Genomic DNA, 15,000 nt, shown 5'->3' with positions numbered 1-15,000 from the left:
GGGCATAACCAAATAAGGGCTGATTATAGCCGCGACAAGCTTCGGAGATATCGTGTATAAATCAGGGACATGTTGATAACAAGCTATGGTTTTTCCTATGTCAAAGTCCGTTATATGAGGGGATTAGAATTCATAAAGGCAATAGATTTTATTCTTTAGCTGGTAGGAGAGGTGGGGGAAAGATGAATGATAGCAGTTAGGTAGCTAACCTTGGTAGAAAATAGTTTGGAAAGTCAAGTACAGAAGCTCCTCAGCTTCCAAACTGTTCGTAAGTCGAACTGTTTTAAGTCGAATCTTTTGTAAGTCAAATTTTGTTAAATTTTAGCCTAGGGTAGGCCGGACCTGACTCCCAGGCCTACGATTTTCGGCTATGAAAGTCAACAAATAGCCCCTGTTTCATATGAAATAAATATCAGGTCATTGCAAATATTGTTTTGTTTACTGTATTAAATGATATAATATTGTTTTATTACAATATTTCTTTATCATATTACAGTAGACAAACTTATGATACAATATCTAAGATTTATAATTTTAGCTGGATTTGTGTTTGTTGAGGAACCTCTGTAGTAGTAAACGTAATGGAGAGTGTGGTTTAATCACAATTTTATTTATATAAAGGTACATTATGCTTTCTAATTATGGTTTTTAAAGTTAGTTTAGTGCAACAATTTCCTATTTTTTCTTACCAAAAGAGACAGAGGTGTGAGGCATAACCAAGTAAGGCCCCAGAAGTAATATAGTGGAGCTGGTACCCACACCTTCAGTTCTGCCTTGATAATCTTGATGAATTTCTTGTAACCTGAAATGAGGTGGTAATGAGGATGTATGTGAAACTTCATTTGGGCTTTTGTGCTGAATGTGAATATATTTTTGTGAAATTCTAAATAATTTTGCTGATTACTTTATAAAGATATTCAAAATTAGCAAAATATTTTAATAAAACTATTTGCTATATAATTAATGCTTTCTTACCGTCAACATAATAACCATATTTTGAGAATAAAAGTATGATTTTGTAGGATTCAATGCAGGTAGTATATCAAAACTGCATTTAGTATGACTAAATCTAATTTAGTTGTTCCTGCAAATTATTATCGTTTATCACTGGATCCCATTATCTTTACGTGAAATTAAAATTGTATTAAACATTAGTATATGTTGAAGCGCAATGTGGGATTGTATTAACATCTCTGTCAATATTTATTATTATTATTATTACTATTATTATTATTATTATTATTATTATCATTATTATTACTGCTTCCTAAGCTACAACCCTAGTTGGAAAAGTAAGATGCTATAAGCCCAAGGGCTTCAGCAGGGAAAGTAGCTCAGTGAGGAAAGGAAATAAATTAGCTACAAGAGACGCAATAAACAATTAAAATAAAATATTTCAAGAACAGTAACAACATTGAAATAAATCTTTCATATATAAACTTTAAAAACTTCAGAATAACAAGAGGAAGAAAAATATAAAGAATAGTACGCCCGAGTGTACCCTCAAACAAGTGAACTCTAACCCAAAACATTGGAAGACCATGGTACAGAGGCTATGGCACTACCCAAGACTAGAGAACAGTGGTTTGATTTTGTAGTGTTCTTCTCCTTGAAGAGCTTACCATAGCTAAAGAATCTCTTCTACCCTTGCCAAAGAGGAAAGTAGCCACTTAACAACTAAAGTGCAGTAGTTAACCCCTTGAACGAAAAGGAATTGTTTGGTAATCTCAGTGTTGTAAGGTGTATGAGGACAGAGGAGACTTCGGAAAGAAAAGGCCAGACTATTCGGTGTATGTTTAGGCTAAGGAAAAAGGAACCGTAACCAGAGAGAGGAACCTAATGTAGTACTGTCTAGCCAGTCAAATTACCCAATAACTCTCCAGTGGTAGTATCTCAACGAGTGGCTGGTGCCATGGCCAACCTACTACCTTTACTATCTTATATCGAGTAAAGATATTTTAGAAATTAGTATTGTATGCAGAACAGAGTAAAATATCTTATTCAGAGAGTTACTCTTCCTTTAGTGGCCTTAAAGAGTAAGAAAGCTAGAATTTTCTTTCTACAAAGGAACCCTATATTGTTTTAAGATTTTCTTCTAATATAGGGCCTAGCTGCAACAAAAGTAAACATTTTGCAGTATCAGGAATGCAATTTTCTTTTATAAATAATGAACATTTATCAAAAAGGTATTTTTTTCTGTATAGAACTTACAATTGTTAAGAAAAATTGTTTGTCTATAATAGAAATTTTATATATGAGAAACCTGGCCTTTTAGAAAATTTGACGTTATAACACCAAAATGTATGGCCTTTTAGACAAAGAATATCAAAACCTATCAATTAAGAGACATTCTATCATTGAAAGAGACTCTTTAGCTATGGTAAGTAGCTCTTCTAGGAGAAGGACACTCCAAAATCAAACCATTGTTTCTACTAGTCTTGGGTAGTGCCATAGCCTCTGTACCATGGTCTTCCACTGTCTTGGGTTAGAGTATTGTTGCTAGAGGGTATATTCGGGCCCACTATTCTATTTTATTTCTCTTGCTCTTGTTTTGTTAAAGCTTTTATAGTTTATGCAGTAAATGTTTATTTTAATGTTACTGTTCTTAAAATAATATATTTTTCCTTGTTTCCTTTTCTCACTGGGCTATTTTCCCTGTTGGGGACCTTGGGCTTATAGCATCCTGCTTTTCCAACTAGGGTTGTAGCCCAGCAAGTAGTAATATTAATAATAATGATAATGAAAAAGCACCTGATCTTACTGTGAAATGGCGATATCTAAGAGTGAGGGATGGATTTACAGTCAAAGGAAATTGACTATTATCATTTAAAAAGCTAACCTTTTAGTAGCCCATGACATTTTATAGTAAAATGAATGATTAGAATTTCAGCCCTGAAACGTACAGCCTTGCAATATGAATACTCTACCATTAGTTAATCTTTCTGTGACAAACAGAACTGGGCTGAAAGGATTGCTCTTATATGAGACTGGGAATAGATGTAGGACTAAGTTAGAGAAGATAGAAAATGCGATTGAGTGCATTATACAAATTAATGTAAAATGAAAAGCCCAAGAGCAATGCAGTTGGATTCTAAATGGACATTACAGAATGCATGCGCTCCATATAAAATTCACAAAACGTACCGTAGATGTAAGCAACGACGACAACTTCCAATAAACAGAGCAGCAGGATGGAGTGCTTGGTGCTGGAAGAATCAAACATGTCAAAAATCTCCTTCCCTCCCTTCATTGTCATGGGGATTCCGAGGAGGAATAACACGAAACAGCATGCGGCTATGACAGCGACGTAGCGCTGGCGCAAAATGTGCCATTCATCAAACAGGGCCGTCATTACCGTTTCCACAATCATAAGCTGGGTAGGAGTGTCAAAATCATTATCTGATGGAGGAGATGCTTTAAAGTAATACTAATAAATATAGAAATATAGACTTTCCACTAACAGGAAACAGCTCACAGCTGGGAGAATGACATAGTGCAGGCACAAAATGCGGTATTCGTCGAACATGGCTGTGGTTATTGTCTCCACCATCATGAGCTGGGTAGGATTGTCAAAATTGTTAAGTAATGGAGGAGATGCATTAAAGTAATACTAATAGATATAGAAATATAGACTTCCCACCAACAGGAAACAGCTCGTGGTAGGGAGAATGACAGTGCTGGCACAAAATGCGGCATTTGTCGAACAGGGCCATGGTTATTGTCTCCACCATCATGAGCTGGGTAGGAGTGTCAAAATTGTTAAGAGATGGAGGAGATGCATTAAAGTAATACTAATAAATATAGAAAAATAGACTTTCCACTAATAGGAAACAGCTAGCGACTGGGAGATTGACATAGGGATGGCACAAAATGCGGCATTCATCAATCAGGGCCGTGGTTACCGTTTCCATCATCATGAGCTGGGTAGAAGTGTCAAGATCATTAGCAAATGGAGGAGGTGCATTAAATTAATATATATAAAAATATAAACTTTCCACGAACACGAAATAGCTTGTGGCTATGACAGCGTCGTAGCTCCGGAACAAAATGTGGTTACCATTTCCACCATCATGAGCTGGGTAGAAGTGCCTAAATTGGTATAAGATAGATAAAATGCTTTAGATGAATCCTAATGTATATAGAAATATAAACTTCTTTCCACTATCATGAGCTAGGCAGGAGTGACAAAATTGATGTTAGATGTATTACATGTATTAGAGGAACCCTTATTAAAGGTAATGATGTACAGTATACTTTAGGAAATATAAACTTTCCACCATCATGAGGTATGTAGGGAAAAAAATAATAATTTTATGTATAGTGGCAATAATAGAGGACTGATAATGAGAGGTAATGGCAGTATATTGTTGTTATTATAGTGTTTGTTCATGAAGCTTTAATGGGTAATTTGTTGTCATAGGGATTATAGAGCCTTAGCTTACTTGGTCAACAAATCCCATAGCTAAGCTTAACTTGCCTCAATATCAAATCCCATAGTTATTTGAATATATATATATATATATATATATATATATATATATATATATATATATATATACATATATATATATACATATATATATATACATATATATATGTATATATATACATATATATATATATATACATATATATACATACATACATACATATACATACATACATACATACATACATACATACATATATATATATATATATATATATATATATATATATATATATATATATATCTATATATATATATATATATATATATATATATAAATATAATAGCAAACAGATATCAGCTAATAGCAAAACTTTATCCTACTTGACTATCAAATTTTATAGCAAATAACAAAATTTTACTTGCCCTTCAAATGTTACAGCTAATTGCAAAAAAAAAAAAAAAATAAATAAAAAAAAGATAACTCACCCGAGCTTCTTGGCCATCAGAGATTATAGCTAACTACAAAACCTTCTTAACTTAAACCAGTTATGTAATTATCAAATCCCATGGATAATTGTCAAACCTTTTCTAACCGGGCTAAATAATCCTTGAATCAATGATAAAACCTTAATTTACCAGACTTTCAAATGCCATAGCTACATAAAAAGCTTAACTTACATGGGTAGCAATCCCCCATGTATAAATATTTTTTTTTCACTTGACTAGCAAATCCTATAGCTAATTTGGAAACTTTAACTTACTTGAATATCAAATTCTAAAGCTCATTCCAAGACCTTAACTTTTACCTATCCATGAAACCCGGTTGCTAACTGCAAAACTTGAACTTAACCCAGTATTCTGACTTCCAAATGCTATAGCAATCCTAGCTATCTAATCACATAGTTAATTGTCAAATCGTAAATTAGCTGATTATCATGTCCTATACCTTATTGCAAAATCTTAGCTTACCTGGGTATCAAATCCGAGGGCCAGAATCATAATGAAGAAGAGCAAGGACCAGAGACCCCCATTTCCTATTCCTGAGACTAGTGCAGGAAATACGATGAAGACCAGATATGGGGAGTTTTCATTGTTCTTCAGAAACTCTTTTGACATGCAAACGAAAGTGCTGGAGACGACGTACGCACAGTATACAGATGTAAAACTATCAAGCAAGCATACAATAATGGTATCTCTGTAACAGAAACAGATGGATATGGACATGAGATATCTGTAGACTTCGACAACAAGGGATTTTTGTCAGACCACAAGATTAAGCTAATTTCCAGTTGAAGTAAGATGAAGAAATTATGTGAATTGAAAATGCCGGAAAAATTATTGTTTTTCTCTCTATCTTTGGCTCAGGCACTTCAGTTAAACTTCATTATTGAATTCATAGGAAAAGCAAATGGATTGATAATGTTCCAAAAGAGAAAACTTTAATAAAGACCATCTCGAATTATAGAGAATTTGTACATGAGCTTGCAGATCTGTGATAATTTTCAATAATTCAGTGCTATTTTGTACTTAAACTCATGGCACTAGCCATAAGGTAAGTTTCCATTGCAGTCTTAAGTTTACCCCATAGGATTTTCACATTTTCAAATAATTATGAGATGGGATAGAATGTGCTGTATATTCAATAGCCACATATGAACACAGTTGATATATAACCAACACTTTGAAAATGTATTACATCAGAGGTAAGAGTCATTCTATTTGATTTTTTATTGCACTACATAACATTGTATATTTAGGTGCATCTAAATTCAGAAAATGAATTATTCCATTACATGGAAAAGACTAAAAGCAAATTTAAGGCATAAAAGTAATTTGCTGTCTTTACGTTAGTAACATTTATCTCAACTTTATAAAAAAAAATCGATAAATTTAACTCAAACTTCAAGTCAATTATTGTAGAAACCCCAAACGTGAAATATTTATTGAAATCCCAGTAAAACCGACCCAAATGTACCATAAGAATGTACCACAAGAAAAATATATTTTCTTACCTGAGAATGTTCTGATTTATCTTATTGTAAGAGGCAATTGTTGTAATACCACCATGGGCAATACCCAGGGAGTAAATAACCTGTGCAGAGGCATCAATCCACACGCTTGTATTCGCCTGAATATGTGTCCAATTGATTTGCAGAAAGTTTGAACGTAGATAGCAGGGTTCTGATGAACTACTATTATTTTTGCCAACACCTGAGAGAAAATTTATTTAAAGTTAGTTGTAGGATCTGATTGACTTGCAGGAAGTTTAAGGTAGCGAGTAGGGGTGAGGTGAAATCGAATGGTCAATAGCTGTGAGAAAATTAATCTTAAGTTAGTGATAAGGTCTGATTGACTTGCAGGAAGTTTTCAGGTAGAGAATATGGCTGCACTGGAGTGGAATTGTCAACGGCTGAGAGAAAATTCATCTAAAGTTAGTAATAAGGTCTGATTGACTCGCAGGAAAGTTTTCAAGTAGTGAGTAGGGTTATAGTAAAGTCGAATTGTCAACAGCTGAGATAAAATTCATCTAAAGTCAGTAATAAGGTCCTATTGACTTTCAGGTAGAGAGTAGAGCTGCAGTGAAGTCGAATTGTCAACAGCTGAGAGAAAATTCATCCAGAGTTAGTAATAAGATCTGATTGACTTTCAGGAAGTTTTCAGGTAGAGAGTAGGGCTGAAGTGAATTCGAATTGTCAATAGCTGAGAGAAAATTCATCTAAAGATAGTAATAACGTCTGATTAACTTACAGGAAGTTTTTAGGCAGTGAGTAGGGTAGCAGTGAAGTCGAATTGTCAATAACTGAGAGAGAATTCATGTAAAGTTAGTAATAAGGTCTGATTGACTTGCAAGAAGTTCTCGGGTAGTGAGTAGGGTTGGGGTGAAGTCGAATTGACAACAGCTGATAGAGAATTCATCTAAAGTTAGAAGTAAGATGTAATAGACTGGCAAGAAGTTTTCAAATAGAGAGTAGGGCTGCAGTGAAGACGAATTGTCAACAGCTGAAAGAGAATTAATCTAAAGTTAGTTATACGGTCTGATTGACTTGCAAGAAGTTTTCAGATAGAGAGTATGGCTGAGGTGAGGTCGAATTGTCAACAGCTGAGAGAAAATTCATCTAAAGTTAGTAGTAAGTTCTGATTGACTTGCAGGAAGTTTTCAGGTAGAGGGTATGGCTGAGGTGAGGTCGAATTGTCAATAGCTAAGAGAAAATTCAGCTAAAGTTAGTAATAAGGTCTGATTGACTTGCAGGAAGTTTTCCGGTAAAGAGTAGGGCTAAGGTAAAGTCAAATTGTCAACAGCTGAGAGAAAATTCATCTAAAGTTAGTAATAAGGTCTGATTGACTTGCAGGAAGTTTTCAGGTAGAGAGTAGGGCTGTAGTGAAGTTGAATTATCAAGAGCTGAGAGAAAATTCTTTTAAAGTTAGTAATAAGGTCTGATTGACTTGCAGGAAGTTTTCAGGTAAAGAGTAGGGCTAAGGTAAAGTCAAATTGTCAACAGCTGAGAGAAAATTCATCTAAAGTTAGTAGTAAGTTCTGATTGACTTGCAGGAAGTTTTCAGGTAGAGAGTAGGGCTGCGGTGAAGTCGAATTATGTTAGAAAATAACTTGTATTGATGTGCAAAAATCTGAAGAGGCCATCAAGTGTTACATGAGCATTCAGAGTACAGAGTAGGATTGAAGGCATTGAATGAAAGTAAACATTATGTAGACATTTTTGCAAGTTTAGAGTATCATGTAACAAAAGCCCCTAATCATCTTCAAAACAACTTTTTGATCAATGTTACACATCTTAATAATTTTAATAACTTCAATAAGAGTAATAGTAATAATATATACAATAATAGTAATAATTCTCATAATTTTGATAATCATTGTCATTTTATTGATTTTAATAATACTAATTTCAATAATTTCATAATTTTAATAATTCTGATATTAATAATAATTTCAATAATAATAATGATTTTGATAATTTTGATATTCATATTACTCTCTCTCTCTCTCTCTCTCTCTCTCTCTCTCTCTCTCTCTCTCTCTCTCTCTCTCTCTCTCTATTATTATTATTATTATTATTATCATCATCATCATCATCATCATTGAAATCATCAAAATCAAAGCTCAAATTCACGAATGACACATCACAACTGAAATGCAAGTAAACCAAACCAGGGAAACCTACTCCAAACATAGATGAAGGCCATGATGACATACGGGTAGAACACGGTGAAGATCAAAACCTTGCTCGTGTTCCTCACTCCTTTAGCTAAACACACGAAGATCAGGAACCAAGCCGCTGCTAAGGCAAAAACCATCTCTACGTGGATAGCACCCGCTTCGAGATCACCCCCGTTTTCTGTTGGCTGGTCGATAATATTCCCTCTGAGATCACAACGGTTTTCTGTTGACGTCCGGAGAACAACGTCCCTGTAGTGATGATGATGCTAGTGAGGCAAAGTGTTTATGTCGATGGTATGACCTTAGAATGACCTGAAAATTTAATGCTTATGTGAAAGAGGAGTAAAGTGGGGAGAAATATGTGTGTGTGTATATATAACGGATTTTGAGCGAAGCGAAAAATCTATTTTTGGGTGAGTTGGCCATGTCGTCCTGATGGAAGTTCCTATTAGTAGCTTCCTAAGGGATATATATAGTACAGTTGATATTCCCAGAGAATTTTACCTTTAGGTCTCCAGAATTCTAACTCCTGGCACGAATATCCTTAAATTTTCTCTCAAGGATATTGCATAATATTAGGGGACATATTCTTGACACACCACATAGCAATCTGCACCCCGAATAGCGTTTACACTTCGAGGGGGAAAGTGGCAGAATTAGAAGGAGAGCCGTATCAAGGTTACCCTAGTTCCCATACTACTATTGAGTATCACAACAGCACCATATCCAAGATGGCGGACATTCCTTGTAGCATTGAGCATGGTGCTACAGATACAGTATTTCCGAAGGGATACTGTGAAGATCTTTTCTTTTTGAAAAGAAGGGTGGGTCCATCAGGACGACATGGCCATCTCACCCAAAAATTGATTTTTCGCTTCGCTGAAAATCCGTTTTTTGGGCTCAAGCCATGTCGTCCTGATGGAAGCATACCAGAGCATTAATGTATCTGTGGATTTTCATCAGTGCCTTAACCTTGGGACAGCATTTCTATGATCATTTGGACCATCTGAGACAAGTGACGTTACCGTTATCCGTCATCATCACTAATCATAAACAATGTTAGTGCTTCCTGTCCCTTACAGGGAAGAGTCATTTTAGACGGTAGAAAAGGGGTCTCAAGGTTATCATATATTGTATGAACAAACATAAGTATACACTGAATATACAAACAGTCTCATAGTTTGTATATATTGCTGAACCAATATCAGTGTCCATTATATCCATTGTTTGCAAGCATACAATGATATGAAGAATACTTACATCAGTAAGTCAAAGAACTCTGGCATCTTAAACATGCAATTGTCAGGCGAATTAGGACGCAATTACATTCTAATAGACATTTATATCTAATAAATTACTAAATGAATTAACAAGTAAAACGAATGTAGCATGATAACGGAATTATACATGTAACATATACAGAAATTATATTTCCTTTTTGAAAGGGAAGAAATGGTGAGTGCCGCTCTCAGACTGAAGAAAAGTTTATAATAAAATTTCTCTTCATAATTTCTGTACCTGTTTTATTCTATCAACACTGTGTACTACGTACACACGGCACTAGTGCTATCTGTATAATTCCACACCTGAGATTTTGAACAGAGTTAGTGTCACCATGGTAACACTCATTCAAAAGGAGGTCACACTAAAAGTGATGACCCCTTCTCCCTTTAATTGACAGTCCCAGTCAATTAACTGTTCATTGCAGAGTTAGACGACAGGTTTTAATACACTACCTGCCGCCACCACATAATGCTTCAGTTCATGGACCTGCTTAGCATAGTGTTTGTAGAACACTCTGGATGATTTCCATCCAGTATATGAGCGAAGCCGCTCAAAGTCCATATACTGAAAAAAGTTCAGTGATGAAGCAATTTTTCTTGGATCATGACCTGCGGGAGTATTGTCAGGATCTGTTCTACGAATAAAGTAGGTGAGCTTCGCCCTCAGTTGTTTTAGGGATAAGTTTGATCCAGAGGTTTCTCCTTTAAAGAGCTGTCCTCCCCTGAAGTCTGAAGTTCTACAAAGATAAACCTTTAGACACTCTACAGGACATAGAGAGACATCTTCCTTCAGAGGGCAGATTCTCCAGGGACCCCACCTCTTAGTGGGTAGCTCGTTCTTAGCTAAAAAGGTTGGATCAGGAAAGAGATTCAGTTCTCCCGCTTCTGTGAACTGAATGTGGCCCTCATCTCTAGATAGGGCCACTATTTCACTTGAGGGAACAATCTTCATTGTTCACAGATGAGGCATAATGTAGGACCTTGTCCAAAGACCATAAGATGGGCTTTGGTGGTGGTGCAGGCCTAAGCCTTGCACATGCCTTCGGAATCTTATTAAAGATTTCATTCACCAGATCCACTTGAAAGGCCTATAGAAGAGATCTAGTCAAGGCTGACATGCACGTAGTTATCGTGTTGGCCGCCAGGCCATGATTATGAAGGTGGACAAAGAAAGACAGACAGAAGTTCATTCAAATTGCTTTCGGACCTTTTGCTTTTACAAAAGCAACCCACTTTTTCCAAGAAGACTCATATTGTCTTCTCGTTGACTTAGACTTGTATTCTTCTAAGAATTCTATATTGCCTTCTGAGATCCCAAATCTTTTCCTAATCACTAGGGAGCCAACAGAGCCACTCCTCCCTAAAAGGATCTCAGCATATTGAGGACCTTCAGCCGGAGATCGGCTGTGATCTCCACTAGAGGATCCTCATATGGGGTTACAAATTGAGGTAGTATCTTGAAGACTCTCGTGATGAAGAGGTCGATCTGCAGCTCGGGGACTTGTTCCCATCTGGGGAAGAATAGGTCTGCATCTGTGGACCATTCTAACTCTATCGGCTTGAGCCCGAGTAGAGCATCCACTGTCACATTGTGGATAGATTACGCATGAACTGCTGACAGGTGTCATCCCTTTAGGTAAGGGATGGTTAACGTCACCTAGACTGTATGAGACGTTCTTTAGCATTGTCGATTCAGACGTCTCATTATCGCTTCGGTGTCCCAGATCAGCCTTAGGATGTCTGATCTGGGTGGAGAGAGTTTCCCCACTCATGACAGGACCAATATGGTCTTGGAACTTTTGGTCTTTGACCCCTGTTAGAGGAGCAATTAAGGAAGGACCGATATCAGTCTTTTTAGATCTCTTCAAGTGTTTGATGCGTATCTTCTCCAGACTCTTAACGCATCTTTCAGCTGTGCTCTTAGCACTGGGTCTGTCACTATTGCGAACTGGAGAGAGTTGAGAACTCCTCCCTGTTAGCATCTTGGAATCCTGACTGATTACCAGAGTCTCTTGACCGACCCTGCGACCTCCTTTTACATCCCCAAGTGAAAGGAGAGTTGGTGTGACCACATGTTTCAATGGTTTTTCAACCATTAAAACCTTTGAGCTGGAGAGAATCGAGACTTCTTGAGGCTTATGTTGCATCCCCGATGTTCCAGGAACCGGAACACTTCCTTGGATGCTCATAGACCAGCCACTATGGGTGCTTCCCACCCCAGCCTTTAGTCCAGGTACATCGTTGCCTGAACCATTTCTAGGCTTGGTTTTTGCATGACTGTGTCTGGTAATCCCGTGAAGATACTTAGGACTGTGTCTAGTCCGACAAGTATCTTTCCTAAGATCTACGTTGTCCTCTGTAACTTGAATCCTAGGTAGGAGGGGAGGGGGTGACTGACTGTAAGTTGCCAATAGACATCTTTCAGGTCTGACAAGACTGCGAACACCCCTTTTTGAAACAGGGTCCTTATGTTCAAAAGGATTAAAATTCTGAACTTGCAGTTTTATTTGAACTTGTTGAGTGGCGACAAGTCCAGAATGACTCTGAGTTTTCTTGAGTCCTTCTTGTGAACACCAAACAGCCTTCCCTGGAATTCGATGGACTATAGTTTCCTTACCACCTGTATGCTCTAGAGCTCTAAGGTATATTCTTCCAGGAGGGTTTTGGAGTGTAGGAAGAGTTGAGGAAATGATGGTGGAGGCATGTCTATCTCCCATCTTAGTCCCATCTTGATTAGGCCTTGGACCCAAGGATCGAAGGTCCAGGGATCCTGAAGGAACCTCCCTCCTACCAGAAGCATCTCTTTGCTTCGAATGATCAGTAGGCTCATATATTCGACCACCTGCCTGTGGCACCACGGTCACTGTAACTGTAGGATGTTGTTGAACAGCCCGAGGTATATTTCCAGACTTTGCCGTCTTCCTTTTAGGTTGGGGACCCACGACCGTGGAAGGCTTTCTCTTTGAAAAGATGCCCCACTTTTGGAGAAGTCCTATGTTCTCCGTGGTGGCTTTCTTAATCACCTTTCTAACTACCTCGTCTGGAAAGAGGTCTTTACCCCAGATGATGGAAGATATTAGTTTCCTGGTTTCCTGTTTCACTTTTGCGGCAGCAAACACAAACTCCCTACAGGCTCTCCTAGCCTTCATAAAGGCATAAAGGTCTTTTACTAAGGTAGCCATATGCATTTTGGCCAAGACCATGAGCATGTCTGGGGTACTTTGGTGGGTTGAACACAACTCTATGTAGTTTTGTAGGGATAGGGAGGCTGCAAGTCTCTCCTTTGTCTCTGGTTCATTATACAAGAGAAACTCGGATAGTTTAGGGAGATTCTCGTTAAACTGTCGAGTGGGGACATCCGCATCTAGTCTTCCTACTGAAAAGGTTAAGTGGACTTCCTTCCAGTCCTTCTCCTGTTTGGGAAAGGCTAGTGACAGAGGCTTGCACTCCTCGAGTGCAGGGCATGGTCTACCTGCCTCCACTGCCTTGGCAACAGATTTAAATGCCTTCCACATAAAGGGGAATGAAATTGAAACAGGAGCAAGAAAGGAAGGGTATCTGTTACCTAGTGTGAAACTTTCGACACCGAGTAACATGCCTTTTTCAGGCTACTTGACAAGATAGCCTGTGCCTTATCATGGTTGAGAATCATGACCTCCTTCGATTCCGTTTCTTTTCTTGACGTTTGTTCATGCTTCAGTCGAATGAAACAATTAGGGAAAGCGTCAAAGCTTGGACAAAACTCGATTTTGTCCAAAGGAACAGAACCCATCTTCTCCGAGATGTAGAGTTTGCCGTTTAAAATCGGCATAAGCTCCGCAAACCTCCAGGGATTGGTTTTGGAGCATGTCAGAAGGTCTTGATCTATGGGTCGTTTGTATGACCCTTGGGGAGCGACAAGTGGAGCTTCAAAGAGCTCTATCTTGCATTTCGCTTCCTGCTTTTCGTCTTGTTTGTGAAATTTTTCTATTAAATCTTTCACTTGGGCCCATAATTGGTCCATTCCATCTAATAGAGGGGTAGGAGGTGAAGATGTCAATGCCAGTGGCTCTAGAGCCGGCACAGACGGAAACAATTCCAACACAACATTCTCCCCCTCTTCCCGTGGGGGCTTCCTGCCCTCCGTCCCAAAGGCTATCTGGCCGTCGGGAGGTGTGAATCGTGCCTGGGGCACCACTATTTCCTTACTTGCTTTCGGAAATAGTAGGTTACGCATCCTATCATTAGGTAGGTATGGACCTGGAGAGATTTTCTGGAAGCCTCTCACCTAGTTACGTAGTTGTTACGAGCTGCATCCCTAGACTCTATCGACTTGGGATTCTCGAAACCCTCGGACATTAGGGTCCGACATACATTGCAAACCTGCGGGTTCCAACAATGTAGGGATTCGGATATAATATTTATTGCAGGGGGCATGAAGCCTGCATGTATTATGACCGTAAAAACACTTACTCTTGATATTGCAGAAAACTGCAACACATGTCATCTGGGGTTCCTCCTGTAAAGAAAGGAAAGCCGAATGAGTATACAATTGATTGTCTCACTGATAAGCAATATGTAAAAGTCATCTTTTAACTGAAATAGCATAGGATATTAAGATAGAAAGGGATAGTAGATGACGCATACTTGTGTATCCCCTGTAAGCAAATGCTGTTACCTCCCCTCAGTATTAACTATAAGGAGATTCCTCTATCAAGGGAACTCCAACGAAAGGGTTCTAACCCCTAGGGGTAGAGAAGTGTACAAATCACTGCCCCTTTATATTCTTAACACTGTGTGGTAAGGATGACTGATTTCTAATCATAGTATTGAAGGAATTCTATTCTTTCAATATAGGAACGGTCCCAGCAGAAGCCCATACAAGGGTACCCAAGATAGATTTTTTTTTTTTTTTATATAGCTTAGGATAGATAAGCTAGAAATGAAAAAGTAAAGACACATACATGTGTTTCCTGCCCAGCCAATTGCTCTGACCTCCCTCAAAATTAAAACCATGGATCATTCTATTTTGGAAAACCCATTGGAAGATTTCTATCCTGAAAGGATAGGTAAGTGTTACTTAATTCTAGCTTCCAGACGGTTTAAGATTGAGGATCGTTATCATTGAT

The 15,000-nt window shown here is 37.8% G+C and overlaps 2 protein-coding genes across 2 annotated transcripts in view; both read right to left on the bottom strand.

Moving 5' to 3' along the window:
- The window catches only part of LOC137656831 (sodium- and chloride-dependent glycine transporter 2-like), a 12,522-nt gene extending 3,639 nt beyond the window's left edge, over positions 1 to 8,883 (bottom strand). The window contains exons 1-5 of the mRNA XM_068391155.1: positions 8,614 to 8,883; positions 6,445 to 6,643; positions 5,402 to 5,627; positions 3,145 to 3,373; positions 690 to 802 (exon numbers count right to left, since the gene is read on the bottom strand). Of these exons, the coding sequence (XP_068247256.1) occupies positions 690 to 802; positions 3,145 to 3,373; positions 5,402 to 5,627; positions 6,445 to 6,643; positions 8,614 to 8,746 (900 nt within the window). The 5' untranslated portion in view covers positions 8,747 to 8,883. The remainder of the gene's footprint in view (positions 1 to 689; positions 803 to 3,144; positions 3,374 to 5,401; positions 5,628 to 6,444; positions 6,644 to 8,613) is intronic.
- The window catches only part of LOC137656828 (sodium- and chloride-dependent glycine transporter 1-like), a 206,079-nt gene that overhangs the window by 151,082 nt on the left and 39,997 nt on the right, over positions 1 to 15,000 (bottom strand). The gene's annotated exons all lie outside the window — the stretch shown is intronic.

This window comes from Palaemon carinicauda, chromosome 17 (genome assembly GCF_036898095.1).
Source record: "Palaemon carinicauda isolate YSFRI2023 chromosome 17, ASM3689809v2, whole genome shotgun sequence".
Classification (NCBI taxonomy): domain Eukaryota; kingdom Metazoa; phylum Arthropoda; class Malacostraca; order Decapoda; family Palaemonidae; genus Palaemon; species Palaemon carinicauda.
The sequence above is the reverse complement of the archived record's forward strand: the minus strand, read 5'-3'. Positions and strand labels throughout refer to the sequence as shown.